Source organism: Cynoglossus semilaevis, chromosome 17 (genome assembly GCF_000523025.1).
Source record: "Cynoglossus semilaevis isolate Cse_v1.0 chromosome 17, Cse_v1.0, whole genome shotgun sequence".
Classification (NCBI taxonomy): domain Eukaryota; kingdom Metazoa; phylum Chordata; class Actinopteri; order Pleuronectiformes; family Cynoglossidae; genus Cynoglossus; species Cynoglossus semilaevis.
Genome location: NC_024323.1, coordinates 7487752 through 7513584, shown reverse-complemented (window position 1 = coordinate 7513584; position 25833 = coordinate 7487752). Strand labels below are relative to the sequence as shown.

Here is a 25833-nt window from a genome sequence, read left to right as displayed (position 1 = left end):
ATGTCAAGAGCTGTCAGAAAAATTAAATGTCAGGAAAACAGCAGACTTTCAATGTGAACATTCACCGACAACACAGAAGATGCTTTATCTTGAGTGTTTAGGTCAAGCAAGTCGTGAATACATTTGTGTGATTTCTTCAAAGGAACCTTCAAAGGAAAGGGGACATTTTTGTATTAGTCATGTTTGTTTCCTCATCTGTCACAAAGTTGACACTGGAAATCCTCCTATGACAAACTCAATTCTTTGTACACTAGACCAGTGGTTCTCAAACTTTTTATACTCTGTACCACCTGAGGAAACATTGAGCTCTCTGAGTACCACCATGATGACCAACGTTAGAATATAGCAGCGTAGGCCTTCACTGTTAGCTTCCACCGCACAGGAGAGACGTTAATAAATGTTTATAAAGATGTTTATGTTTAAATGTTGTATTAATTGTGAATGGCATGTTTCAGATTCAATTGAAAATGTATATGTGAAAATATGACTAATCCAACTGTGGTTACAAGGCTCAACACACCCGCTGACATTGGTCCTGTACCCACTAATCAATAGTGGCCTGCAACAGGCTTTCATTAAAAAGAATCAAATGTGCAGGTTGAAAATTGTGACACGTACTGATAAAATAGCATGTACATACATATTAAAAAAACACCTGGCTTAAAAAAACACTTTTATTTATTCAAGCAGATTTTCTCTGTTTCAGAATGGAATGATATGAAAGACCTTAAGTTGAGTCCTTCTCCTTTGGAGATGAAAAAAAAAAAAAAAAAAATTAAAGGCAAAATGAATTCAAAGCAGACATTTTTTAAAAACTCAAAATGAGTTGAAAGTGCTCAGTCCCAGCTCGGCTGTGGAGCAGAGGTGTGGGAGAGAAGGCCGGGCTCAGACTGCCTCAGGTCTGGGCCAAAGCCGACTGCAGACCGTGTTAACATATATTGCCAAAATCTCCATTGGCAATACACAAGGAGGGCATTTCTGTATCAACAAAATATAGCATGCCAACCTTCTACAGTAGAAATAAAAGAAAACATCAGCAGCATCCTCATTCTCTGGTAACTCAAACATTTTAAAAGTTTGTTCCTCCCTATCAATCTGAGAAGGCAGAATGCCACTGTGACGGAGGAGTGTTGGGCAAAGTGGTCAGCACTCAGTGATCACAGGTGATGTGTGGAGTGGTTGTGACAGTGGTTGTGCTATAGTTTGATGGTACCAGTGGGCAGGCTACTGTTACACAGTCTGTAGTAGCGAAGGTCATTCACCAGCCGCTGGACACTCTGTGTGAATGAAGGAAGGTCCTGGACAAAGAAGAGGAACAGTTAAACAGGAATATTCCTTAAAAGAAGAGTTCAGATGCCAAAGAGACAAAGTTTCTATTGGCTTTTCTTAGTAATATCTAGCAAAACTGGCCTTAAGGTTGATGAACTGTGGAAAACGTTCCACAAACAATGCAAGTTAAAATGGTTAGCTTTGTCTCCCTCTAGTGTGAAAGATGTGCAAGTAGCTGGGAAAAATTCCTGTATTCATTCTTAAGAAATTATCTCCAAAAAGTATTATTCTCTTTTTACCTGTTCAAGCTTGAAGTTGCGTGCAAGAACAGCTCTTTGGCTGGTGTCCACACCCTGGCAGCTGTTGAGAAACTCTGGCATGAAGGCGGAGTAGAAGGCATCGAAGTCAACAGAGGCCATGTTGTAAATGGCCAGCGTGATTTCCTCCTGAAGGAGGTCGTGGCTTTTGTGAAGGAGAACCTGCAGCAGCACATTGATGAAGTGGAAGAGCATCGAGGTCCGGAAAAGCTTCTGGAAAAGTGAAAGAAAATTATTTTAATACGTCATAAGTCTTTTTTTTTTCAATAGCTAATACAGATGCTTGTTTGTGTCATATTGAGAAGGCATTTATTTTAATGAAAGTTATGAGGAAGGCATCATTGATCAGTGGAGAAACAGGTTACATCTAACATGTGTCAAATATAATGAGATAATGTTGCCTGGTTACACGGCTGTGCTGCTCTGTGTACACAGTTATATACACATACGTCATGCCGAAAATCAACTCACTCTATGATACAACTTGTGCTTGCTGTTGAGCAACTCCAGATAGGAGAGATTCTGCTTGAAAATGTGAATGTCAGGCTGCAGGAAGGACTGTCCAAAAGCCTAAAACAGATATTTACAACACAAACATTTTTATTAGTGGCTTTAAATAAAAAACAAAAAACTCTTGGACAGAAAATTCTCTACATTATGTATCTGCGGGCAGATTTCAGAGTAATGATAACCACCGTAAAAACACTCACCTGCATTGCAGCTGTAAACTGGGCTTCATTTTCCATAGTTTCCTCAGCAGCTCCTTTTTGAACGGTTATTAAAATTGACGTTTTAAAGAAGTACCTCCAGTTTTGGTGAAGTACTTGGTAAAGTAACTCAAACATCTCTGCCTTGACGTCTGGGGAGGAACGCTGTTAAAGGAGATGAGCATTTTCAATGTAAATTGACATTTGAAAAAACAAAACAAAAATAAACATACACGTACATGCAAATGTGGATATTTACTGCATGTCTAAGCTCCGATACGGAAATAAGAATTGATGTCGAGTCTGTAGAAAGAACTGACCTCTGCTACCACTGGATAGACCTGCTCCATGCACAAGGAGAGGATACTGGGTAAGAAAGGCTTGAAAGCTTGTCCAGGCTCCTGCACGACCACTTGCAGAATCTTCAGAAACTTCTGCACCACCCTACAGCCTGCACTGCCCTCCTGCAAAATACTGGCTGCCAGCTGTTCCCTAGGAGGGCACAGAAGTGACCATTTACAGTCGAGGTCAATTACCTTATTATTATCAAACATTCACTGGAGAAAATATGAAAAACCCTTTACCTGGTAAACATGCTGAGGAAAGTGTGAATGATCTGACCAGTGAAGGCAACACCCATCTGAACTCGCAACGCCTGAAACAGTGTCAAGAAGAAGGCCAGCATCTCATCCGTCACATCTGTGAGAGAAAATTCAATTTGGATGATCAGATGAGCCTTTAAATCCTTGGTGTAACTCATTTTTACAATATCATTTTTATTTAAGATATTTTTTTGTCACAGCACGAATATGCACTTTGCAGGAGTACAACAAAAGTGGTCTACTGATCCACTGAAGATGCAAAGGAGATAAGAGATATGCAAGACAAAAGAGAAATACTGTTTCAAAGACAAGAGTTAAAATATAAAACACTGTTTTTTACAGAATAAAATACACTACATACTATGGAGATGTTAAAAGAGCAGCCACATAAATAATTGCACATTGTATGTTGTATGTGGAGACTGAACATGGTCCAAAAAAAAGCATTCATATAAATAAATAATTTGTTCATTTTTCATTGTACATATTTAATAATTGATGAGCAAACACCGACCTGACTGCTGAATAAACACTGGAAAAAGGCTGAGGGACACTTGGACAGACTCCTGGATGCTCTGATAACAGATCTGGCGTGATTTGGTGGACTCGCCCGAGGCGCTGTCCACGATGTCTCTGAGGACAGGTAGCGTCTGCTGTATCACTGTGGTGAAATATCGATGGACAAATGATAGACATACACATCAAAACAATCACTTTTATATACACACACACATACTGTATATATAAATTACTGACCTCCATCCATAGGAGGCTGACGTGGGGTGATGTTCACAGTCCCTCTTAAACTTCGATATTCTCTGGTGAGGGCTGCCAGCAAGCTGGCGTGGTTGCTGGAGCGTGTTTGCCACTGCTGCTCACTCTCAGGTAAGTTTGGCCACGGCAGCAATAGCATGTTGGACAACGCTCTACACACCAGCATGTGAGCCTTCACGTATGAAGAAAAATGAATTTCAAAATGATCAATTTAAGTTTAAAGCAACCACAGCAAATAAAAGTATTTTGTCTTCCAAACTGAAGTAAAACTAAAAGTATAGGGATGGACTGACATAACTGTCAGTAGCAGAAGTTACAAACAAGTGTTACCTCTTGGGGAAGTCTGCGGGTTCTGTTCTCAGTAGTAATAAGGTTGAAAATGTTTTGAATTGCTGGCAGAGTGACCAGGAACACAGGTCGCACTGTTGATGTGATGGAAACCATCAGATGACACGCCGAGAGCAGCAACTTACCAGGCACCTAAACATTAAGGCAAAAAGAGGAAAATAACATTAATGTAATGTTTGGTAAATGTTAGGCAAAACACCCTCTGAAAAACTCTGACTACACTATGTGTGCTTAGTCATAAATGAACAGCCCTGAGGAGCCAATACTACCATTAACATTTGTAATCACTACAAAATGACAATAGAATGGAGATTGAAGACAACTGATGTTTTATATATTATTTTATATAATTAAAGTGTCCAATAAAACAAATGTTTGAGTTAAGTCATAGGAACAGTTGCAACAAGTAAAGAGGGAAGAAGGGGAGAGCGAGAGAGAGAGAAAGACCAATGAGGGGGTCTACCTTAGATGTGATGAGTGGACTGCTGGCATCTATTGCAGATGTGATGAGGTTGATGAACTGGCTCTGGTTGTGACTGTGGACTTCACTGTAGAACTGTGCGAGCCAATGGGAGTAGGCTTGCAAAGCAGCTAGGGCCTGTGCATGTCTGCATGTCAACAAACAAAGTATTAAACACAGGAAGCACTCACCAGGCAACACAGACACAGTCAACCTGCTTTTTTTTCCCCTCTAGTACCGCTCATATTGCTAGTGAAGTTTAAAGAAAAATTAATGACAGAACGGATAAGACATAATTTTGGTCAAGGTCTGAAATGCAAACATTGTGCTGATCTGACAACAGTTCCTGGGAGGCACTGTGAATAGCTGGGTGCAACAAGCCCATAACAAGTGTCTGTGGCTTCGTACAAGTTGCGAAATTGACCTTAGCATCCTTAATTACACAAACACAATTTGGTCAAGTTCCTCCTCAGATATTCTGCTCAACATTGATGTTTCTGCTTTTCAACATCAACAATACTCACACGTCAGTCAGGTCCGGCTTGAGCACTGAAGGCACAGCGGTCTCCAGGTCGTAAAGGCTGGTCTGAGAGCCGTAACAAGTGACTTCAACCAACCTGGAAGAAGATAAAAAATAAGTTAGAATTACAGGATATTAAACTATCAACCCAATTTAATTAGAACAGAAAGACTTCAGTGTAAATGAAACTGGGCTAAAACTTATTTCAAATGAGACACATCATTTTGTTAGTAAAATAATGAGTGTCAGAATGACAAACCTCTCCACCACAGCCAGAGCGTCAGTGAACCTCGCGGCAAAAACCTCTCCAATGAAGTGCTCGGCCAATCGTCCGACAGCCTGGAGGAGGGAGCTAAGATCCCTGAGAGAACAGTGGAGTCGACGACAGTCGTTCTCTGCTGTGATATTGAGCCTTCGACCTGAAGGATGTAATTAAAACAAATTATTGCCAAAACCATAAATGTCCATGATGAATTCTGATTGTAATGAGTGGCTGGAAGTGAATATACAAATATTTTAATATTTAAAAAACATTCTTTTTGTTTGCACATACTCGTGCCAGTGGTGACGATAAACTGCTGCAAACCCATGTACACGTCCAAATTTTCTTGCAGAACAGGAAACTTGATAGGAAAGACAAAGAAGAAAAGATGGATACATTACTTTTTTTTTCTTCCAACAAAAAGAGTATAGTTATTTCTTCTTTCCCAGCAGGGGATGCTGTAAATGCAGTCTGAACCAATTCAATTAGGTCGACAATATAAAACATCTTAATGCTGTCTTAGTGCTGTCTGGAGTTCAAGCATCTGTTTGCATGCTGTATCTCTTACCAGAGTGGAAAAAGCATGGGATGGGAGGAGTTCCATCACCTTGGCAACCACCTCCAGACTCTGACGCAGGTACTTCTGCCACTCTGTCTGTTTCTATGGTAACAACATGAAGTACAAAATGAAGCTGTTGGAGTGAGAGCAATAGAAAATTTCACACTGATAGCAAATCCTGGACATAAACACAGTCTTACATCGTCATCCAAAGTCTCATCATCCAACTCTTCAAGCTGTGCCTGGTTGTATCTGAACTGTATGCGGTTTAAAACTTCTCTTAAAAGAAGGACTAAGGCATCTTTGTACCTGCATTAGAGAGAAATTCACAATAAATTAAAATTAACTTTATCTGAATATGAAAATAAATATACATCTAGTAATCATAAAACATACAGTGGTATCATTACAGGATCATACATTTAGTCTTTTTTTGACTTACCTATTCAGGAGACTGTCTCTATCTGCTAGTCTGCTTTTGATTTTGGTTGTTAAAAAATCTAAAAACACCGTCCAAATATCCAAGCAGGAAAAGTAACCTTCATGGGTTGGCTGAAAAAAAATAATTAAAAATGAAATTTACAAAACAAATACATAACTTTGTTTTACTTTACAGGGAAATTAACTGAAGAAACCATTGATAATATTACCTGGTTGAATGTGTACTTGAAAAGCAAAGCAAGAAACTCTACAATTGGAAACTGATGACTGGACTCGATCCGCCTCAAGTGAACACTGACGAAGAGCCGTAGGAAATCTGTGAACTTTTCTAAATAACTAAGAAAGAAAACATTTAAAGATTATGTATAAACATAATATAAAAATAACATATAAACATATATTTATAGTTATTTTTTCGTTTCCTAAACTGTGAATTAGCACAGTTCATAGGTCATAAATAAATCATAAATAAGTCTACACAAAAACGCTGAGAGACTATACCTTTCATCAAGTTCCTGCAGGCGAGTTTTGACAGAATGTGCATTGTTGTCTCGTGTTAGCCTTTGCAGGAGGAAGAAGGTCTGCTGGAACATCCGCAGCAGGTACTCCTCAAAATCCATTGGCACACAGTTCTTTGACACCAATTCATTGACACAAGTCATGGCAAGAACACCCAGCCTGGCACGAGCCGCTTTGCTCGTCTCACTCTGCTGTCCATTTCTCTCCCCACCATTTGATGTGGGTCCTATTGTGCCAGGGTTGAGCTGACCATTAGAGGTGGAAGAGTCAGAGGAGATAAAAGATCCTGACTTGGCTTTGGGCTGTATGTCACAACCAAAACGTGCAAAATAGAAAATGGATGCTAGCAGGTTGGGTGTGATGCTGGTGGACAGAGGAATCCAACTAAACAGGTGGGCTAAACACTCCAGAACAAGACAACAGAGCTGCTGGCTCTCACTGTCCAATGTTGCCATGGGTTGACACAACAGCTTTGAGTACTGGCTACCCTGAAATAAACTGCCCAGCAATTCAACTGGAGGATCAAAAGACAAAATAAAAAAAAAACATGGTTACAATTCAAACAACATCTGTCTGTAGTTTGAAGGTACTGCAGGTAAATACACTCACCAGTTTCCCCTGAGGTGGGTGAGGGAGGTGGGGTTGAGGCTATAACACTGTGCTTGTCCCAGTAAGTCTCCAGGATACCTGGGAAACAGAAGGACGCAGCCAGAGATAGCTTATATATACTGGAAAGGCGCCAATGAAACAAGAGGTTTATTTCCATACACCGAGGTGGATACCATCGATCACATAATGAATTAGAACTAGGGCTGTCAAACAATGATTTAAAGTTTTGTTTTTAATCAGGATAATTGCACATAGAAAAATAATGCTTGTTCTCACCAGTCAAAAGTCCAAGTACAGCTGGGACCTGGTCCAGAAGCAGTTTACGCAGCTCATCCTTTCTGGCAACACTCAGATCTTCCCGCGGACATGCAAGTTCTTCTGATGTCGTCTTCAACATCACCAAACCCAAATGAGCCAATGCAGGTGTCTGGATTAACTGTGGCAGCAGAAAAGGAACAAGAAGATAATTGGTCATTTTTGTACATCTATTGAATGGTAGGAGTGGGCTACACTGTACTGCCCACAGGAAGTGGGGCAGTTTTGGTAGTTGTTCAATAGAACACAGCAAACCTCTAATCACAAGCCCTTATTGCTTACAAGCTCTTACTAAGTGAAATTCCCACCACATAAAATAAACAACACCACAAACACACCGAGTTACAGTAAAGAAGAAAAAGAGTATGCAGTGCTCCAAGGTAGCTCCTTTATAAAATGTCAAATGTAGTTCATTTGTGTTCAAATGTACACATTTGAACACAAATGTGTTCAAATGTGTACATTTCCTATGAACCATAGGAAAGAACCTTTCCTATGGTTCTTTGAACACTGACAAAGAACCATAGGAAATCTGAACTTTTCCAAATAACTAAGAAAGGAAACATTTAAAGATTATATATAAACATAATATAAAAATACTAACTATATATACATATAGTTATTTTTTTACAAGTTTCCTAAACTGTGAATTAGCACAGTTCATAGGTCATAAAGAAATCATAAATAAGTCTACACAAAAATGATGAGACACTGTGTACCAACAGACTCCTCTGTCTCGAAGACATATTACACTTAAGAAAACAATAAAGATATTCATGAGAAAATGTTTGGCTAATATTCATATTTTACAAACCGTACTCTGTCAATGTAAGAGATAAGTTGTGTTAAAAGAGCAAACAGTATAAATTAGCAAGTTGTCAATAGTGAAGTCATTTTTTCTTCTACTTTGACCTGCTCAGCTGCTCGCCACTATATATATTTACATAAAAATATGTCTGTACACATACATGTGTATATATATATATATATATATATTTTTTTTTTTAAAACAGCACTGGGTAGGTATGGCTTATATGAAGTAACTTAACAATAATTGTGGCCTTTACACAGTGCAATTTTATTTCCATTAACAGAATTAGGGCCTACCTGAAGTGTGTTGGTAAAGAAGTCGTGATAGAACATTGGCCAGTCCTGTCGACCGATGTCCACGATGACTTTGCAGAGTTTGTTACGAATAAAATAGGGCACAGTTTTGTGCTGAGCAAGCAGGAGTTTGGGCAGACAGGTGCGAATCTCCATCTTATCTTGTGAAGCAACACCGATCCACATTTTATTCACCAGGTTCTGAATAAGAAAGGTGAGAATTATGATGTCATTATAAAGATGTAAATAAACCAAACACGTCGTCTAGAGTGATGCTATTTTGCAATTTTTGAATTGTTTAGCACACCAAAATCAAACTAATAATGCATTTATCAGGGCAGACACATTAAACTTACTTCAAATACTGTGAGGCTGTACATCATCACATACTCATTCCGAGTATTGGAGAGGAAGAACAAGCAGTGGCGCCACGCTCCGGTCTGCTGTGCAAAGTTGTTCAGCAGCTCTTCTGCAGAAAAGGAAGTAGGTAAGATCAGTGGTGGTTAATGAACATGTAGTTCTTGCTGAAAGTGTGTTGTAAAATGTGTCACGAAGTAGGAAGTGTAAGGAAAATGTAAAAGCATGAACATGCACAAACTCAGAAGCAACATTTTAGGTCAGGTTTTTAATACATCTACTCCCAACATTCCTTCATGGCCTTGAATAATTCTAATCTAAAACCTTTTCTTATGAAATAAATGTTTCTAGCTGTTTTGTGACATTTTTTATTTTTCAAAAGATTAGATGGATCAATTTCTAGCTCTTTATGAGCTAGGTCAAACTTACCTATTTCTTTCTTTCGTTCATTGGTCGTGCAGTTGTGAAAGAATTCCGTCATGAGATTCTCCAGGGCTCGCAGTGATGACTCCTCAGAAGCCTGGTGAGAAGAAATTGAAAATGGTCAAATTCCACTACGGTTAAAAGTTGATTAATTTCTGAAATCTTGCCATCAACAAATCAATTGTATTTTTTTTCCCAACCTAAAAACATTAAGATTAAATTAAACTTCATTGATGCCACAGTGGGCAATCACCATGTTGCAGCAACACAAAAATATAGAGAATGAAAGGAACAATTCACAATGAGACAAGTTCACAATGTGAAATAAAACTAATAATATTAATAAAACTATAAAATTGTCCATCCGATTTAAATATGATTTGGCTTATTTGTTTTTCTAATACAGCAGACAACAAAACAAAACTATAGCGGCAGATCAGAAATTGTAAATTGTGCAATAAGCATGAGATAAGGATGTACAGGAAATGGCAGACATCTGAGGATAAATGCTGCTCGTCTGTTTATCTATTACATAATAGTACGTTATGGTACCAAAAAGCAACTGTGTCCAAGTTTAGGGCGTGTTTACTAATCATTAACCAAGATGCACAATAAGGGTTGAACTTCCAACATGATTTGCCTATTCATTTGCTTGTTATCAAGCAAACGCCTACATTCTACTACATTCTTAATGAGGCGAAAACATTCAGGAAATGTCAAATCCATCTCATTGCTCCAGACGACAATCGGTGCAAATGCACAGTATGTCACCAACACACAATTTAAAGAATTTGACAAACATTAACGGCACGCCAGTGCATTTCGGTACGCATGTGGATATCAATCCGTCAATCTGTCTGATTAAGGTTATAGGTGAATTTGTAAATCGATAATTATGCTACGCCTTGACAGGTAGGGGGAAGTGGGAGGGTCCTGTTCGAAAAAATAAAGTACAGTAAATTGAGAGTTTAAAGATCAGCTTCGGTGGCAGAAGGCGGGTCTGAATTCCTCAAATAAGCCACAACTTGCCGAGGCGCAACAAGACTCAAGGCAAAAATATTCACCTCAGTAAGATGGGCGTCTCGTTTGGTGTAATGGCTTTATGAGCTGTCACATCCATGAAGGGACATTTTTTATCCTCTCACAAACCGTTATGTGGATAAACCAGAACACAGAAACGTGTGTAAAAAATACAAACGACTTGTTATTAACAATGTACTGAAGAAAAGTGAAATGCAAGATTCCGGTGACGTTAGGTCTTCCTGTTGAGTCAAAATCCAATTACACCACATTGGCTGTTATCAAACAAAGAGTAAAAAAATAAAATGTTCAGGTGTGATATGGTATGTGGTACTTACCATCTTAAGATGCTCAGTCGGTTTTAGTTTCTATAGTCTCGGCTTAATATGGCATTAATGAGACAACATTAGCTTGATGATTAGCTGTTCTGTAGCTAGCAAAAGCTACAGCGTTGCTGTCCATTCTCTATCATCGCGGGTTGCAACGCACAGTCTACGAGAACTCGTGTCTCCTCTTCCAACGACTACAGTCAACTCTATCTCGATTAAATCTCTTCGATCCTAAAATGCATTTCCGCAAATGGAGCAGACCGACTAACACTAAACTAGCTTTCTCGCACCCATTCGTTTAGGTACACTTTCATATAACTACCTTTACCGTTAAGTTAAAAAAATAATTCTTGCTTTGCCTGACAAATAACACTGGCACCAACACTGCAGAAGAATGCACTTTTTAGTAGCTGTTACTGTTAGTATTTTCGAGGCGAATGATGGTTGCTAACGCTGCAGCAGCGGATGGCTAACTCGTTAGCTATTCTAGAAGGATGAAGGCATCATTTTTGGTTAGCTTACTGTCAAAGCCAAGACATGCTTTCATGGCTTTTTGGTTACGACAACTACCTTTAAGCTTCGTAATTTACAACCGAGTGACGCTGCATACCTAAGTTGTACAGCTGAAGAATTGCGGTAGATTTTAAAACATATTACTATACGCGCAAGTCGTTGTTATTCCTTCTTACAGTGTTTAGGGCGGCTCGAAATTAAAGCTAGCTCACAGGTTTACTGCTTCGGATTCGCAACTTCCTCTTTTACAGCAGAAATTAACCAACCCAGTGCGTTTCTGTCAAGTGACCTTTGGAACTAAAAGAGCCATTTCCGATTAGGCCTTCAAACAAAAATACGTTATTGAGCATGACGTTAATAAAACAGAAATTAGTATTATTGTATAAAATATTCCAGATGACTAATACAAATGTACAAATAAAACAAACCGGAGAAGCAGGTGATTAATTTTATTAAAAACACAAGCATGATTATTAGTAGATAAGACAATGCAAATTTCTCATTATAGCTGAAATATAAATAATGTGTCATGGGAGAAGATTTTTTGCAAAAACCAAATACATTTGAATGCACTCAACACTTTTAAAATAATTATCAGAAAATTTAAAATACATGTGAATATTTAAAAGAGTTGTTTACATGTTTTTTGCAATTGTATTAATGAAACATAAGTATAAATACTTAGATGTAACTTTGTCATTCCATCATCAAATGCTGTTTGATAGTTTGAACGCAAAAATCTGCCACACACAGAACTTGAAAAAGCACATCTAAGGTACAAAGCTTATTTGACCACCAAACACAAAACTAAAAATGATTTTAACTTGTTCTTAACGGTGGTAGAAGAGGTAGAAAAAGTTATTGGTTGGTATTTTCTCAGGTCTTCAGAATTATCCCAGGGCATTTGCTAATTCTCTCAGGAAACTTGATTGTCGAAATCCAGTGTTGTTGCACTTGCTGAAAATCATCATTTTGCCACGCTTTGTTTTGCAAAGTTTTTTTGTCTTTGTGCTTGCATGCTGTACGCCCAGGCTCGGTCCACACCCTGACCCTCAATCCTGCAGGGTTTCCAGTCAGGGAAAGGAAAACGTCCAGCTACCACTAAGGCATCATCAGGAAGCTCAGCCTGCAACTTTTCTTGCAATAACGACAGCTTAGAACAGAGGGGCAAAATAAACACTTGTTAGCATAGTCTTTCTACATATTTTTAACAAGTAAATAACAAATGTGATGGGGCTCTAAAAGTCAAAATACACAACTTTGCACTACTTAGTACTTCCTGTTGTTACAAATACATAAAGGCCAAACGTGTTTCATGAGCCTATTTACGAACCCACCTGAAACCCTTTTGGTGGCTACACTAAAACACCACTTTAGTTTGAGGCCTTTGGGGACATGCTCATTACAATACTCACCACACTAGGAGCCAAAAACACTGTGACATTCTTGCATTTTGTCAGGTCGACCTGTAATGAGATACAGTAAAAAAAATAGAAATAATTTTAGTATTAAAATATATTTAAAATGTTGATACTGATAAAAAAAAAATTCAAACCAAGTGTCTATATATGTCAAAATCATAAAATAATTAAATAAGGTTTCTTGTTAAAAATGCAGTCAGCACCTTAACCAATAAAACTGCATATAAACTGCGTACTGAGTATAGTCTTTTCAAATTGGCTGGTCAACCATGTTGGCACAAAAGTCAATTAACAACAGAAGTGGAAATTGTCGAACCTTCCAGAGGTCTTCTCGTCGATATGAAACTTTTTCATGATGACCTAATTTCCATGCATGAAAACGGGAAAGGCGTATAAGCCAAGGGTTGAGCTCGTAGCCTACAGCTGGAGCAAAACCTCGCCGATGGGCTTCCAAAACCTTAAATTACAAGATGACCACATTAAAAAGCATATGATTTCCTAGTTTAAGATCAAAACATATGTGATGACCATACTCACAATGCGACCATCACCGGAGCCTAAATCTACAAAGCCTCCTTTACGGCCTTTTAATAACGCCATCACATTTTCTACTTGAAGTTTGCTTGCAGGAATGTATGGGACCTAAAAAAGAAAGAGATACATTTCTTGCCAACACTTGAGATTGTGATGTGTTTAGGACATGTCACCCTTACCTGTAACTTCAAAGGGACTTTTCGGAATCCAGGCTGAAGGATCCCAACCCACATGGCATATACAGCAAGGCCTGTGCCAGCAGCTATCTGTGCAACACCCCAGAGTCCAAGCTGCCCATTCTTGAATTCAGAAAAGCCCTCTTCTGGTGTATTATCGTCCATCTTTGCGTTGATTATAATATATGATTGTTATAAAGAACAAATGTACACAGATAGGCAGAACATAGTAAATCTGCAGTATTTCAATCGAATTAAAAAGTGGTAGAAATAATTTAACAGCCTATACTTATCGGACTATTCAGTTGATGTAAATTAATTATGCAATACGTGCAACGTCATAATTTCAATATGTAGGGTTTTGTATTAATCCAAATGTATAACTGTTGTACCTCTGTAACAGTCGTGTTGTACTATACGTTGCAGGCTCACGGTCAAAAGCGCGTCCTATTTATATCCAGTTAGTTATGTCGAGGTTCAGTTAAATGCTTTACCTTTTGTATTTAAAAATACAATACACGTTCTGTCACGCAGACGTAAAACACATCTCAAGCGTAATATAAGTAAATCACATTAAAATAAAACGAACATGGTCGGAACCAACGGACAATTCAGCCTGAAACACCGGTCCGTCACTGAAATGTTCCGCGTTTCATAACGCGCTTACATGTGTTCCATGTTAGGACACTTTTATTCAAAACAACAGCGTCTCCGTTATTTACAAATATTCAAGCTAGTAACAGAGATATGAGGATGAATTGCACTTAATTACATTTGAACACATTAAATAGCAAAACAAGATTTTAGTGTTAGATTTAGTTTGAAAAACATCTCTCTGCTTTAGATAGTAGAAATTTGTCAAATGTAGTTAAACTTACAAGTCGTACTACTTACTAACGACCAACAAATAAAAAACTTAATTGACTTTATCCATTTATTTGAAAAACTTTATTTGTAAAAAATATAAGTATATTTTTTCATAAAAATATTTTAATCTTTTTGACAAGTCTTGTAATGAAGCAATATCAACATTACTATAAATATTCTTAATATCATAATAATACCCAAATATGTAGTCTACTCTATTAAGAATCTGAAAGTAGGAGAGGAAGGGGCTACATCAGTCACTTTCCGCATCATCACTGATGATTCCTCGTAAGTTGTCCCAGTCTGTTGTTCTGCTCTGACCTTTGTTTTTATTATTTTCCTGGTCACTGTCAGAGCCAGAGTTCAATGTCCGCCTGTATGTAGGCTCGTTAGATTGCCAATCCACAGAGGCTGCTCTGCGTGTACGACGACCTGAGAGAGAATTGTGAATATTAGTGTCATCTCTAATAACACATTTACAAAAGGTACGGTAATGTAACATCAGTGCAACACAACCCTAAACACCAGTCATTGACATTGCTTTACCTACTGTGTAAATGACTTGGTTATCATTATATTACGCAAGACATGAAGGATGTCAGATACATTGAGTAGTCACTATATAAGGTATATTTACCTTGACATACAAACCACCTTTATATATATTCATATTTACAAACTAGTAAATGTCCAAAAAATATGTAGAACTATGTGACTAAACCAATGGAAATGTATTTTCTATGTTTGCCAACATGCTTAGAAGAAATTACATTGGATTCAGTGATATTTAGTGTAGTCTCATGTATGTACATCATTCAAAGACAGGTTACTGTGTCAATTTATATGTGGTTAACATGCAAAAAGAAGGACATTTGCCTTCATTGTGAAACTGCGTTAATGAATATTATGATTACCTTATATTCAACAGAAAACAATCGAGTTGGCAACAAAAGAAAATACCTTTTTTGGCAATGATATTCCCCACGTCAAGTTCAGCAAGTTCCTGTGCCTCCTCCCTCTTCAGTCTGGCACGTTTACATTTCGTAATAGATGGAATACCTTTATGAAAACACATGTTCACACAAACACATCCCTGCTTTAGCACATTTCCGTAATTGCAACATATGGTGGTTTTTACCCAAAAAGCATTGTTGAAAGAAAAACAAATAAGACAAATTAAAAAATGGGTTGTTTTATATTGGGTGTTTGTTTCTGTTTTTTTTTATTTAAATGGTTGCTAATGTGTGCGGATTTAGAAAGTTGGTGCATCATCACTAACCATGGACTCCAAGATTTTCAAGCTCTTTCTTTAGAACGTCCACCATAGACTTCGCAGTGGGACAGTCACTCAGGAGCTTCTTAAAATTTCTCCTCACACCACAGAGAGAGATGTAATGTTTCAGTCTCACAACTGTTCTTTCCCCCTGCAGATGAGAAGATACCACACTATTAGTGTTAGGTTAAGACTGAGCTTTTCAGCTATCCATCCTGCACTTTCTCTCGTAATATGATTCAAGGTGCAAACAATGTTAATCATTTAAGATCCTCTGTTATTTATAATACATATATACTGTATATATATATATATATATATATATATATATAAAGGCTTAACTTCGGACACATCTGCAACTAACCTTTTCACTTGTGGCGTTCTTTGCTTTTTTCTTTCCCTTCTTTTTATCTTGATTTTTTTCTGTGACACTATTCTGCTCATCATCCAAAGATGAAAGTGATGATGAGTCTGAGTCAGTGTCGTTACTCTTTTTTTCCACTTGGACTTTTTTTTCTGCATTAACAATAAAAAAAATAAAAAAAAACATTAAAAAAGTCAAGAAACCACTTATGAATGAGCAGCCAAATTTAGGTTAGTGTTCGCAGAGTGAGGTCACCTTTTTCACTGCCATCTGAAAACTCTTTGTCGCTTTCACCATTGAGCTCTTCGTCAGTAGAGTTTTTTTCACTCCTTGGTTTTGTTTTGTTGCTCTTCTTCTCCCCACTCTTTGTTGTATCATCTTTTTCTCTGCCCTCTTCTGGATTTTCACTAGAATTACCATCTTCATCTGCTTTTCCTGACTCACTCGATTCCTCATCTGAAGAGTCACCACTCTTTCTGAGCTGCTTCTTTTTAACACTCATTTTCAGTTTGGATGTTTTTTTGTTGCTCTTCTTCTCCCCACTCTTTGTTGTATCATCTTTTTTTCTGCCCTCTTCTGGATTTTCACTAGAATTACCATCTTCATCTTCTTTTCCTGACTCACTCGATTCCTCATCTGAAGAGTCACCACTCTTTTTGGGCTGCTTCTTTTTAACACTCATTTTCTGTTTGGATGTTTTTTTGTTGCTCTTCTTCTCCCCACTCTTTGTTGTATCATCTTTTTTTCTGCCCTCTTCTGGATTTTCACTAGAATTACCATCTTCATCCTCTTTTCCTGACTCACTCAATTCCTCATCTGAGGAGTGACCAGTCTTTCTGGGCTGCTTCTTTTTAACACTCATTTTCTGTTTGGATGTTTTTTTGTTGCTCTTCTTCTCCCCACTCTTTGTTGTATCATCTTTTTTTCTGCCCTCTTCTGGATTTTCACTAGAATTACCATCTTCATCCTCTTTTCCTGACTCACTCAATTCCTCATCTGAGGAGTGACCAGTCTTTCTGGGCTGCTTCTTTTTAACACTCATTTTCTGTCTGGATGTTTTGACTTCCTCAACTGCATCCTCTGATCCAGAACTGTTTTGGTCCTCCTCTGCACTTTTCTCACTGCTTGGGTTAGAACCATCTTCATGCTCCGATTCTGTCGTTTCGGCACAGAAAGAATATGTCTTAATTATTTACAGGGCTGTAATTCAGACCGATTATCCAGCAAATTATTAATCTGTATTGGTGGTCAGGTGGTCCATTAAAATTGCATTTTAACTGAATTATAAACAAATGATTTAGTCTTTAAATGTTTAATATAAATATGTGTTATATACAAAACAAAAATATATCAAGGTACATTTTATTCCAAAGCCATGAGAACCTGTTCGCCTGATGTTGAGCATTTGTTATCTTTGTCCTTTAGCCTGCTGAATTAGGTTACTAGGTAATAATTAAAACTGCAAATTATTTAACATATATTATACAAGTTAAATCAACGGGATAAAAAAAAGTAGCTAAATGTCAGTTTTGTTAGTGTTAATAATAACACAAAATTATGGAAAACAAGATGACAAATGTACAAACCACATACCAGACGATGACCTTGACTCACAGCGGGACTTTTTTGGTCTGGTTTTTTCTTCTTCTGAACCACTTTGCAACTCACTCTCCTTTTCCCTCTTTCTTTTCTTAAGGGGCTTCTTGATCTCCTCCTCACTTTCATTTTCATCCTTGTCCTTGATGAAAACACACACATTTAATAACTGCAGCATTGCATTTTTCACCACTTTAAAATCTCAAAATCTTTAATAAGCCATGGTGGTGGAATACCTGCATCTTCATCAGCTCCTCTTCAACGACCTGTTTCATGTAAGTTTTGATCTCTGAATTTAATGACTCCTGTCCCACCAGTGCCAAGTATCGCTTCTTTAAAATTCCCAGGCTCAGTTTGCTGCAATATATAAAAAACATGAATTTACATAGTGTATTTGTATTTTAAATATAAAAATATATACGGAAATAAACAATTGCCTAACCACTTGCTATTCAGGAAACGAAATTAAAATTTCGAAAACGAAATTTTTACTAAGGACAATTTGTAGTCGTAGTGTAAAAAACAAACAAACACACCAAAAAGAATCATCACATTTTAACATAATTCAAAACAGGGTCCACATTATTTAGAAGGAAAACCAGTGACGCCAACTGCGCGGAGATCAACTACATTCCCAACTAACAACTTGTTAACGGGCAGACATATTTTAGACCGCCCTCTGCTTCTCCTGATCCAATCAAATAAACGCAATGGTCGTGTAGAAACAAAACGCAACCCAGGTAAACTAAACGTAGCGTTAAATGTATAACATGGACCTATTTTGAAATTTAAGAGAAGTGTAGTACAGTATGCAACATTAGAGATGACATTTTCTCTAGAAAACAAGAAAGTCAGCATATTACTGAATACATCCACTTTACCAGTGGTGTTTTTTACTACCTCAACAGCGGTGGTACAAACGCTATTTTATTAAGATTATTTTACCTCAGATCTGGCTCATCGCACAGTTGGTCGTGAACAAACTCACGAATGTTTGCTGCCTCGCTTTCTGAAACCATCTTTACACTGTTCTACTTTTAATCCAAACGATCTGGCGGCAGCGCGGGACTAAGTGACGTCGTCGGAAATGACGCATGAGTGTAGCTGTCTCTATTCGGCGCACACTACTGCCGCCCCGTGGCGATTAATCGTTCACTCGCAATAGAATCCAGTCATCACACCGTATGTAACCAGAAAAACATTTTTCAAACAATAAATAATAATAAAAAAACCCCTCTAAGTTAATTATAACAAGAAATGAAAACAGACATCATCATTGAGCGGTTTAGAATGTGCAAACGTTACCTTAAAATACAAAATATTGAGAAAAAATGTAAATATTTCATTTAGACAGCACACTGAAAGCATAAATCCTTATTTATATGGAGCAGATTGAATATTTTCTTAAATAATCTGAACATTGAAGAACTTAACATATGTAGCGCTACTGGGATCAACACGTAACCCTGAGGCAGTCGAACTATGAAGTCTGGCCTTTGATGTACCAACGTTATAAATACTACTGAAGAAAGTGTGTTAGGTCAATCAAGTTCTTCACCAAGCCAAGGTCAAATTAATTAAAGTATTTTGATATGAAATTTGGATCACAAAGGTCTGAGAATGCAAAATACATATTTTACATTTACTACTGCTAATAATAATATTAATAACTAAATTATTCCTAGAGTATACTGAAAAAACATAGACTAAAATAATTCTAAACCTTTGATTCTAAAGATCTCTGTTAAGTACAGAACATTTAGTCAACAATAACTATTAAAATTTTAAAAGCAAAAAAAAGTTTTGTAAAATGTTGTTGCATTAACCCGCTTTGTTATTTTAACATAAAACAAAAATGGAGAAGTCAAACTGAATTTCACAAGTAATTTATTTATAACATTTCATTGACCTTACCTGGACGGAAGTCGTGTTAGTGCATATTTGAAAGACTTTTCTAGGTGTTTTTACGTAGATTCTAAACACATATTGCTCTCTTTCAGTAATTTTCGTTATGTGGAGAGATTATTTTTTCTGCAATGCTGATTGATGAAAAGAAAACACTTTAGGTAGACTAAAGTAGAACACAATAATTAGGAATTTTAGCATCAGTACAAGGCCAATTCCAAAGTGAAAAGTGGTTTGGTATAAGACTCAGGTGTAGGCAAAAATGTGGCTCAGAGTAAAATACACCATTAAGTCATACTCTCTGTACCTCTTCAAATATGAAAATCAACTGGAGCTCAAGGTCACACAAATATTGCATACAATACAAAAGTTAAATAGAGAAGAATAAATTAGATTTCATAAATTAATTATTAAAAAAAAATAATCTCGGAGCAACACGAGTAAAAATTTAAATAAAGAAGAAAAAAAAGCTGCTAAACAATTCCATTCATGGTAAACACACAAGAAATGGCTTCTCAGATTTGTTTCCAGTGCTGACACATCCCAGCTAAACACCTTCCTTTGTTTCTCACTGTTGAGCAGCATCTTATTCTGACGTGAAAAGGCGACAGATGCTTCACAGCATGGACAAAATGACTGACAGTGTTTACAACTATGTGAGGATAAACAGTAAAGGATAAATGAGTGCATATCATTAACACCTGCATATGCAGTCTGTCTTCTAGTCAACATGTATAATCTGCTTTTGGAGTGGGATGTGAACTGTCAGGCCTCTCAATCATCATTCAACATTTAGGGGATCCACATTCACTTCCTATTTAAATAGTGCACAGTTTTCATTTTGTAAACAGGAGCACTTTTGACTCCGAAAAAAAATGTTACTATTGTTGCAAATCCATCATCATCCTCTACAATTCTGCAGCAACATTAAAGACATTTGAAATGACTAACTACAAAGCTACTGCTATGACAAAGGTCATCTCTTTCATCCTGATATTATTAAGCAAAAATCAACGCACGAGTCTTTCTGATGACTCATATTTTCACATTATTAGTCTTTGTACACAGTTTGCTGACCGTGCCCCCTTTCGTCGTGCATTATATGTCTCCTCACATGGATGCGCCGAACTCGTCTCTCCCCTCCCACAGCCCCCTCTTCCTCTGAGTGTCCACCTCCCAATGAAGATGCTGGCCCTCTTGAATCAAAAAAGTTTAAGCCTCCGTAACCAGATCCTCTGCTGTTCTCGTAGGTGAGGATATTGAGGGTTTCTTCAAAGATTCGGGCTTCAGGAAACTCAACCTTAAAAACAAAAAAACATTTGGTGAGTTTGCAGTGTAATTTAGCAAAGAATCAGTTTTGACCTTTTTTTGAGGTTTGTGTAAAAGCCTGTTGTGCCCAATTCAAAAGCTAATAGTAAATTACTGTATTTCCAGTACGATTACAATTCCTACTTAAAGACAAACGTATATGATATGATGCCTACTTTAGTCTGCTTCTTCTCTGTAGCATAAACAATGGAGGTGCAGCAAACTTCAGCAATCTTGCGTCCTTCACCGTAGAAAGACCAGCAGCAGATCTCATCTCCTAACACGTCTTTGACAAACAGGACCCGTCCGTTAAATCGGAGAACAAGTTTGTCAAACAATTCGATGTTCTTCAGTAGGTTGTCATCAGAGTTGCTGGTGACAGGGAGAAGCGCAGAATCATAGTTAACTTAGAAGAAATCAAACGTTTGAATTAAAAAAATATCTTGTCTTAGCTAACATGACCTTAGAAGCTTTACCTGGTATAGGAATACTTGTTGTTTCCCCTATTATTTTGCAATTTTATGATGGGCTGTGGACAAAAGAAAATTGTGACAAACCAAGAACCTTTATTTCAATCTGGTACAGAAAAGCTTAAAGTTTATTCCACTGGATTTTGACCAAAGGCTGTTTACCTTTCTACAAGTGGCAATCATCTTTTGTTCTTCTTTGGTGGATGTGATCATAGGGATGCGGCAAACACTTTCAAAAACGTCCTTTTGTTTCTGACAAAGTTAGAAAAAACAAACATTTTATATGTCTGCAACAAAAGGCTAGCAGGTTTATCAATAATATGAGCAAATAAGTGGATACTTTCATTTTAAACAAATATTATCCTAAGATAATAACGGTTTCGTTATATGACGAGAAACAGCATGGAGTAAGCCATGAATTCCCAACTACGCATTTTCTTGCTGTTAAATTTCAGTTGACTGCACATAAATAAATTGTACTGGACTGTAAAACATGTAATACATGATACAGTCTGTTTATGTTTGAAGAACATTATATTCACAAATGGCGTATAAAGAAGGTTTTTCTTACCTGCATGGCACTTAGACAATGCTGAATCAGACCTTGAACCCGATAGTGTTGAGCCTCCTTCAGAACCTCATCTAACTCTCTGCAGTCCTCTGGAAGTGGGACGGAGCCATCTCTCAGGAAGTTCAAAACCAGCCCAAAATGTCGACCACATCTGTCCAAAATTACCCATCCTGGGTAGAGCAGAGATAATTTGATCCACATTAAAAAAAAGCAACACATCATTCAAAACAACAACATGGGCCAACAGGCAGAACCTCCCACCTTCTGAGTCAATGGTAACTTCTGCTCCTCCATTACACATACTGCGCAGCAGACTGTCTTCTTTGCTTAATGTTTGGACAGTTGTATAATGCAGTGAGCCACCCACGTTTAATTTAACATATTTGCTCCCCAACAGACCCCGATATCTTTGCTCATCTACATTGTGGCAGACAGGCTGGGAAAACTGGGCAGAGTCGGCATCATGACCGCTGACTGAAGCCTCAGCAGACATGGGGCTGAAGAATCACTTTTAACTGTGGAAAAATAAGATAGAAAATGGCAGATTAATAAAATGATTAGCAAGTATTTGAATAGAATATACTATTGTTGCCAAATAGATGTGTGCTCTAACCAAATTAGCAAGTATTTGAATAGAATATACTTAAAGATTAAATTGTTGCCAAATAGATGTCTGCTCTAACCATATACATTCATATTTACCTCTAAAATGAACAATCTATAACTCCATACTTACATGTTAAAAAGGTGAGGACAAGGAAGACTTCACAGTGGTACCATGGAAATATTATCTTGCAAAAATCAGGAGCAAGTACTGTAAATAGGAAAGCACAAGTCATGATGATGGAGAAGAGTAGTAAAGTCATGTAGTATTTACATATTGGAACTTTTGAAAGCAAATATCTTTGTACTAATAAAATGCATTTATTTTCTTTAAATACATACCTTATATGGACACTTACTATGGCAATACATCTCTAAACAATCATCAGCGTTGTATAAAAAGGCAAAAGAATTAACATAAATATATGAAATACTTTTAAAACGTGTGTATCATCTGGTTTAAATGTGTGAAATTATTATTTTTGCGTGCGGATATATTACGGTTGTCTTCTCATTCTTATTTATGGAATTAGGAAATATTAACATATCTTAACAAAATCAACTCACCAGTTTCGAGTTCACGGCAGAGCTGAAGGAATTCAAATTGATCCAACTAATCATCAGGTAGTCACACAAACATCACGAAGCAGGGCCAACGCACTTTACTTAGGATCCACCTTTTGACAGCTCATTTTCATCGCAGCTAAATTACAGTGGCTAACAACAACAAATGCGCTATGTTATTAAAACTAACGATAACATCGCTTCTTTGTATTACGAACGTTATTTATATAAAAAATACAATACGTAATGATCAAAGCGAGGGGGTGTGCGCAGACATTTCGTTGTGAGAGGTAAATTCTAGTCATATGCTAATGCTAAGAGCTAAGTAGGTCAACCGGAAACCAAAGTGGAGAGTACACTTCCGCTGCTTTCTTCTTCTCTGTTCGACAGACTTTCTTTTCTGAACAGAAAGAAATTCAAATTACATTTTATTTACGTAAAATGACCCTGAATCAAATAGATGTATTTATTTATTTCCTAAACAAACATATCGCAATTCATTGCAATATTAAGCTAAATACCAGGGGTTTTATTTAACTTTAACGTAAAGAATAATAATATGTAAAATACTGAAGAAAATATATTACATAATATTAATAATAAATTACATCGAAAAAAGTGTTCTTTCACCATTTTACACCATTCAACAAAGACTTTATTTCCAGCTCAGCAAATAATCCACTGCCTTTAAAAGGGTGTATTTATACATGTAGCATAGAAAATATCTGAAAAGAAAAGAAAGCAAATGCTACTGATAATGAGAGAAAAATTTAGTCTACAAAGCAACAGTCTCTGAGATCCTTCATTTGGCACAGCGAGTAACTGTTTAAACAATCATTGGTAAATAAATACATAATTCATCACATAAAGCAGCCAGGTTTTGCAATTTTTCATCAACATAGTGCATACAACATCAAATCTGATATCAATGATGACAGTCTATAACTATAATGATAATGGCAAAGATTGAGCAGAAGCAATAGAATGTACAGTCAGTGCATGCTCTAAGCATAATGACATTCATGTCCTCTCCCTTTACTCAAATACCTCTGACCTTTGGTGACTATGCACCCCAGAAACAGCAAAAAAGAAAAATAATCACTGCGCTTGTAAACACTATTGCAACAACAGATGAAACACATATAGACAATAAATTATTTCAACATTACACCGTGTTTTGGCACTGAATTTTCATCATATATATATATATGTATACAATGAAAATATATAACCTTCCGCCACCATGTATAAGTGTATATATGAAGTTTATATATAACCAAGTCTATTACCAAGTATACATATAAACCTCAGTCAATATTAAGTCAACTATTTACATTCACTTTGTGTGTGTTCAACACAGAGAGAGAAATGACAAAGTCTGTCAATGTCAACCTTGTCATAATATGAAAAAAGAAAAGTCTCCTTCACATTTTCTTTTACATTTTGTAAAATGCATTCTTTCTCACTCTGAAAATCCAACATCAATAACATTCAGTTTGTAATCTTACAACTGTAACTTTGATTGTTAGATACAAAGTATTGCCAAGTTCTCCAATATTTTGGCCTCGCAATAACAAAACTGAAGAAATAAATATTTTTTTCACCGCTTCTTCATCCTATGTTGTTCTTCTGACAGTTTTGTTGTTGTCAATATCTAACCCTCCTTAAGGCACCACACCTAGTAATAAAGACAACTGGATCTTAAAGCACGACCCTCGTTTGGCACATTAACAAAACCCCCCAACATTTCCGCCATTATTAATGTAAATATAATGTGTTGGTTAAACACATAAAGGAGGATTTTGGAAATGAATATAAACAGGGACATGAGGCAATAAAATAGTAAGGAAGATGCCTTGTAAAATAGTCTTCAAATCTTTGTGTCGTTCTGAATTTTCACCATAACAGTTTCTTCTTAAATGGAAACTTCATATTCCCGTGTATCCTAGGAAGTTAAAAAAAAGAATAATCAAAAACGTTTACCTTGAAAAGACAAACATATTTGTATAAGATATTTCAATTCATTGTCACCACAAATAGACAATATTATAGTTTTTAAATAAAGATCAGAAATATGTTTTTTTTTTAGTTTACTTACTCCTGCCTCATAAAGAGGGTTGTTGAAATCAGACTCCACTGTAATGGGACTGTAGGAGTGTGTGTGAGACAGGGACTTCCAGAAAAGGGGCTTCCATTCTAGTTTGCATATGCTGAAAGATGGACAAATAAAATGTTTAAAAATAAAATATTTCAAGTCAATATATAATGTTAATTTCCACCTAATTCAAACCACCATTACATATTCTACAGTAAAAATAGTATGTCATTACAAGTTCTCTTCAACAAACCATAATATCATATCTTGAAACATCAGTTTTGAAAATGAAGTAAGATGTCTTTTGTACTTACTTTGTGTAGTACATATAAATTCCTCCAATCAGAAGGATGACCAAGATGATTGGCAGAATTATTGCCAAAGCGATGTTTTCACTCAGAATCTGATGTGATGGTTCAAAAGACTGGGACACTGTAATTAAATATAATGTTACATTTCAGAGTTAAGCAAAATCAGTGCATGTTGATGTTTTAAATTATTAAAATTAATAATTAATTCAATTATTTATATTTAATTTATGGATGTGATATTATTTATTGCGTTATGGTTTAAAAATGCAAGCACAGATTTATTGTCTACAGCCGTGCTGTTCTGAATATTACCACCAGGTAGCGACA

At 36.8% G+C, this 25833-nt stretch overlaps 5 protein-coding genes across 12 annotated transcripts in view; all 5 read right to left on the bottom strand.

Moving 5' to 3' along the window:
* Nucleotides 1-660: 660 nt before the first annotated feature.
* xpo6 (exportin 6) lies at nt 661-11696 on the bottom strand. 2 transcript variants are annotated; one of them, XM_008329752.3, is made up of 24 exons: nt 10945-11696; nt 9593-9683; nt 9163-9275; nt 8810-9007; nt 7664-7823; nt 7388-7465; nt 6761-7292; nt 6469-6595; nt 6261-6370; nt 6019-6127; nt 5828-5920; nt 5551-5620; nt 5257-5416; nt 5002-5094; nt 4481-4625; nt 4000-4149; nt 3652-3841; nt 3410-3556; nt 2878-2992; nt 2614-2785; nt 2297-2458; nt 2058-2156; nt 1569-1799; nt 661-1298 (listed from the first exon to the last, which is right to left on the bottom strand). In XM_008329752.3, the coding sequence occupies exons 1-24, from the start codon at nt 10945-10947 to the stop codon at nt 1197-1199; spliced, it is 3450 nt and encodes a 1149-aa protein (XP_008327974.1). In that variant the 5' UTR covers nt 10948-11696; the 3' UTR covers nt 661-1196. The 2 variants fall into 2 exon arrangements, with proteins under 2 accessions (XP_008327974.1, XP_024920628.1); XM_025064860.1 differs by lacking the exon at nt 10945-11696 and adding an exon at nt 10651-10900.
* Nucleotides 11697-11882: 186 nt separating this feature from the next.
* On the bottom strand, nt 11883-14365 carry antkmt (adenine nucleotide translocase lysine methyltransferase). Of its 3 annotated transcripts, none has more exons than XM_008329750.3 (6): nt 13972-14365; nt 13583-13744; nt 13407-13511; nt 13186-13326; nt 12864-12914; nt 11883-12601 (listed from the first exon to the last, which is right to left on the bottom strand). In XM_008329750.3, the coding sequence occupies exons 2-6, from the start codon at nt 13742-13744 to the stop codon at nt 12416-12418; spliced, it is 645 nt and encodes a 214-aa protein (XP_008327972.1). In that variant the 5' UTR covers nt 13972-14365; the 3' UTR covers nt 11883-12415. The 3 variants fall into 3 exon arrangements, with proteins under 3 accessions (XP_008327972.1, XP_008327973.1, XP_016895914.1); XM_008329751.3 differs by having other exon boundaries at nt 14074-14365; XM_017040425.2 differs by having other exon boundaries at nt 13583-14365.
* Nucleotides 14366-14508: 143 nt separating this feature from the next.
* hirip3 (HIRA interacting protein 3) lies at nt 14509-18782 on the bottom strand. Of its 3 annotated transcripts, XM_008329749.3 has the most exons (9): nt 18625-18782; nt 17916-18036; nt 17677-17821; nt 17092-17238; nt 16339-16911; nt 16084-16235; nt 15726-15870; nt 15407-15505; nt 14509-14878 (listed from the first exon to the last, which is right to left on the bottom strand). In XM_008329749.3, exons 1-9 carry the CDS (start codon nt 18696-18698, stop codon nt 14700-14702), a joined length of 1635 nt encoding a protein of 544 aa, XP_008327971.1. In that variant the 5' UTR covers nt 18699-18782; the 3' UTR covers nt 14509-14699. The 3 variants fall into 3 exon arrangements, with proteins under 3 accessions (XP_008327971.1, XP_008327970.1, XP_024920629.1); XM_008329748.3 differs by having other exon boundaries at nt 16339-17238; XM_025064861.1 differs by lacking the exon at nt 18625-18782 and adding an exon at nt 18216-18340 and having other exon boundaries at nt 16339-17238.
* Nucleotides 18783-19549: 767 nt separating this feature from the next.
* Nucleotides 19550-23450, bottom strand: kctd13 (potassium channel tetramerization domain containing 13). The gene is made up of 8 exons (XM_008329747.3): nt 23104-23450; nt 22670-22747; nt 22195-22448; nt 21934-22103; nt 21525-21614; nt 21369-21421; nt 21069-21264; nt 19550-20884 (listed from the first exon to the last, which is right to left on the bottom strand). Exons 3-8 carry the CDS (start codon nt 22424-22426, stop codon nt 20636-20638), a joined length of 990 nt encoding a protein of 329 aa, XP_008327969.1. The 5' UTR covers nt 22427-22448; nt 22670-22747; nt 23104-23450; the 3' UTR covers nt 19550-20635.
* Nucleotides 23451-23737: 287 nt separating this feature from the next.
* Nucleotides 23738-25833, bottom strand: part of sez6l2 (seizure related 6 homolog (mouse)-like 2) — a 70293-nt gene continuing 68197 nt past the window's right edge. For all 3 annotated transcript variants that reach the window (XM_025064421.1, XM_025064422.1, XM_008329745.3), the window contains 3 exons: nt 25510-25627; nt 25199-25310; nt 23738-25045 (listed from right to left, as the gene is read on the bottom strand). In XM_025064421.1, coding sequence (XP_024920189.1) covers nt 25016-25045; nt 25199-25310; nt 25510-25627 — 260 coding nt within the window. In that variant the 3' untranslated portion in view covers nt 23738-25015. The remainder of the gene's footprint in view (nt 25046-25198; nt 25311-25509; nt 25628-25833) is intronic.

Excerpts from the sequence above, each read along its gene's own strand:
- antkmt (XM_017040425.2), bottom strand. The coding sequence starts at position 13,744 with ATGGACGATAATACACCAGAAGAGGGCTTTTCTGAATTCAAGAATGGG. Across the intron at positions 13,512-13,582 it reads AAGTCCCTTTGAAGTTACAG|GTCCCATACATTCCTGCAAG; the intron begins GTAAGGGTGACA and ends TTTCTTTTTTAG. Across the intron at positions 12,915-13,185 it reads GACGAGAAGACCTCTGGAAG|GTCGACCTGACAAAATGCAA; the intron begins GTTCGACAATTT and ends ATCTCATTACAG.
- hirip3 (XM_008329748.3), bottom strand. The coding sequence starts at position 18,698 with ATGGTTTCAGAAAGCGAGGCAGCAAACATTCGTGAGTTTGTTCACGAC. Across the intron at positions 18,037-18,624 it reads TGCGATGAGCCAGATCTGAG|CAAACTGAGCCTGGGAATTT; the intron begins GTAAAATAATCT and ends TATATATTGCAG. Across the intron at positions 17,822-17,915 it reads AGGAGCTGATGAAGATGCAG|GACAAGGATGAAAATGAAAG; the intron begins GTATTCCACCAC and ends GTTTTCATCAAG.
- kctd13 (XM_008329747.3), bottom strand. The coding sequence starts at position 22,426 with ATGTCTGCTGAGGCTTCAGTCAGCGGTCATGATGCCGACTCTGCCCAG. Across the intron at positions 22,104-22,194 it reads AGTTACCATTGACTCAGAAG|GATGGGTAATTTTGGACAGA; the intron begins GTGGGAGGTTCT and ends TGCTCTACCCAG. Across the intron at positions 20,885-21,068 it reads CAGAGAAGAAGCAGACTAAA|GTTGAGTTTCCTGAAGCCCG; the intron begins GTAGGCATCATA and ends TTTGTTTTTAAG.
- xpo6 (XM_008329752.3), bottom strand. Across the intron at positions 5,417-5,550 it reads TATCGTCACCACTGGCACGA|GTCGAAGGCTCAATATCACA; the intron begins GTATGTGCAAAC and ends TACATCCTTCAG. Across the intron at positions 1,299-1,568 it reads GCAACTTCAAGCTTGAACAG|GACCTTCCTTCATTCACACA; the intron begins GTAAAAAGAGAA and ends TTCTTTGTCCAG.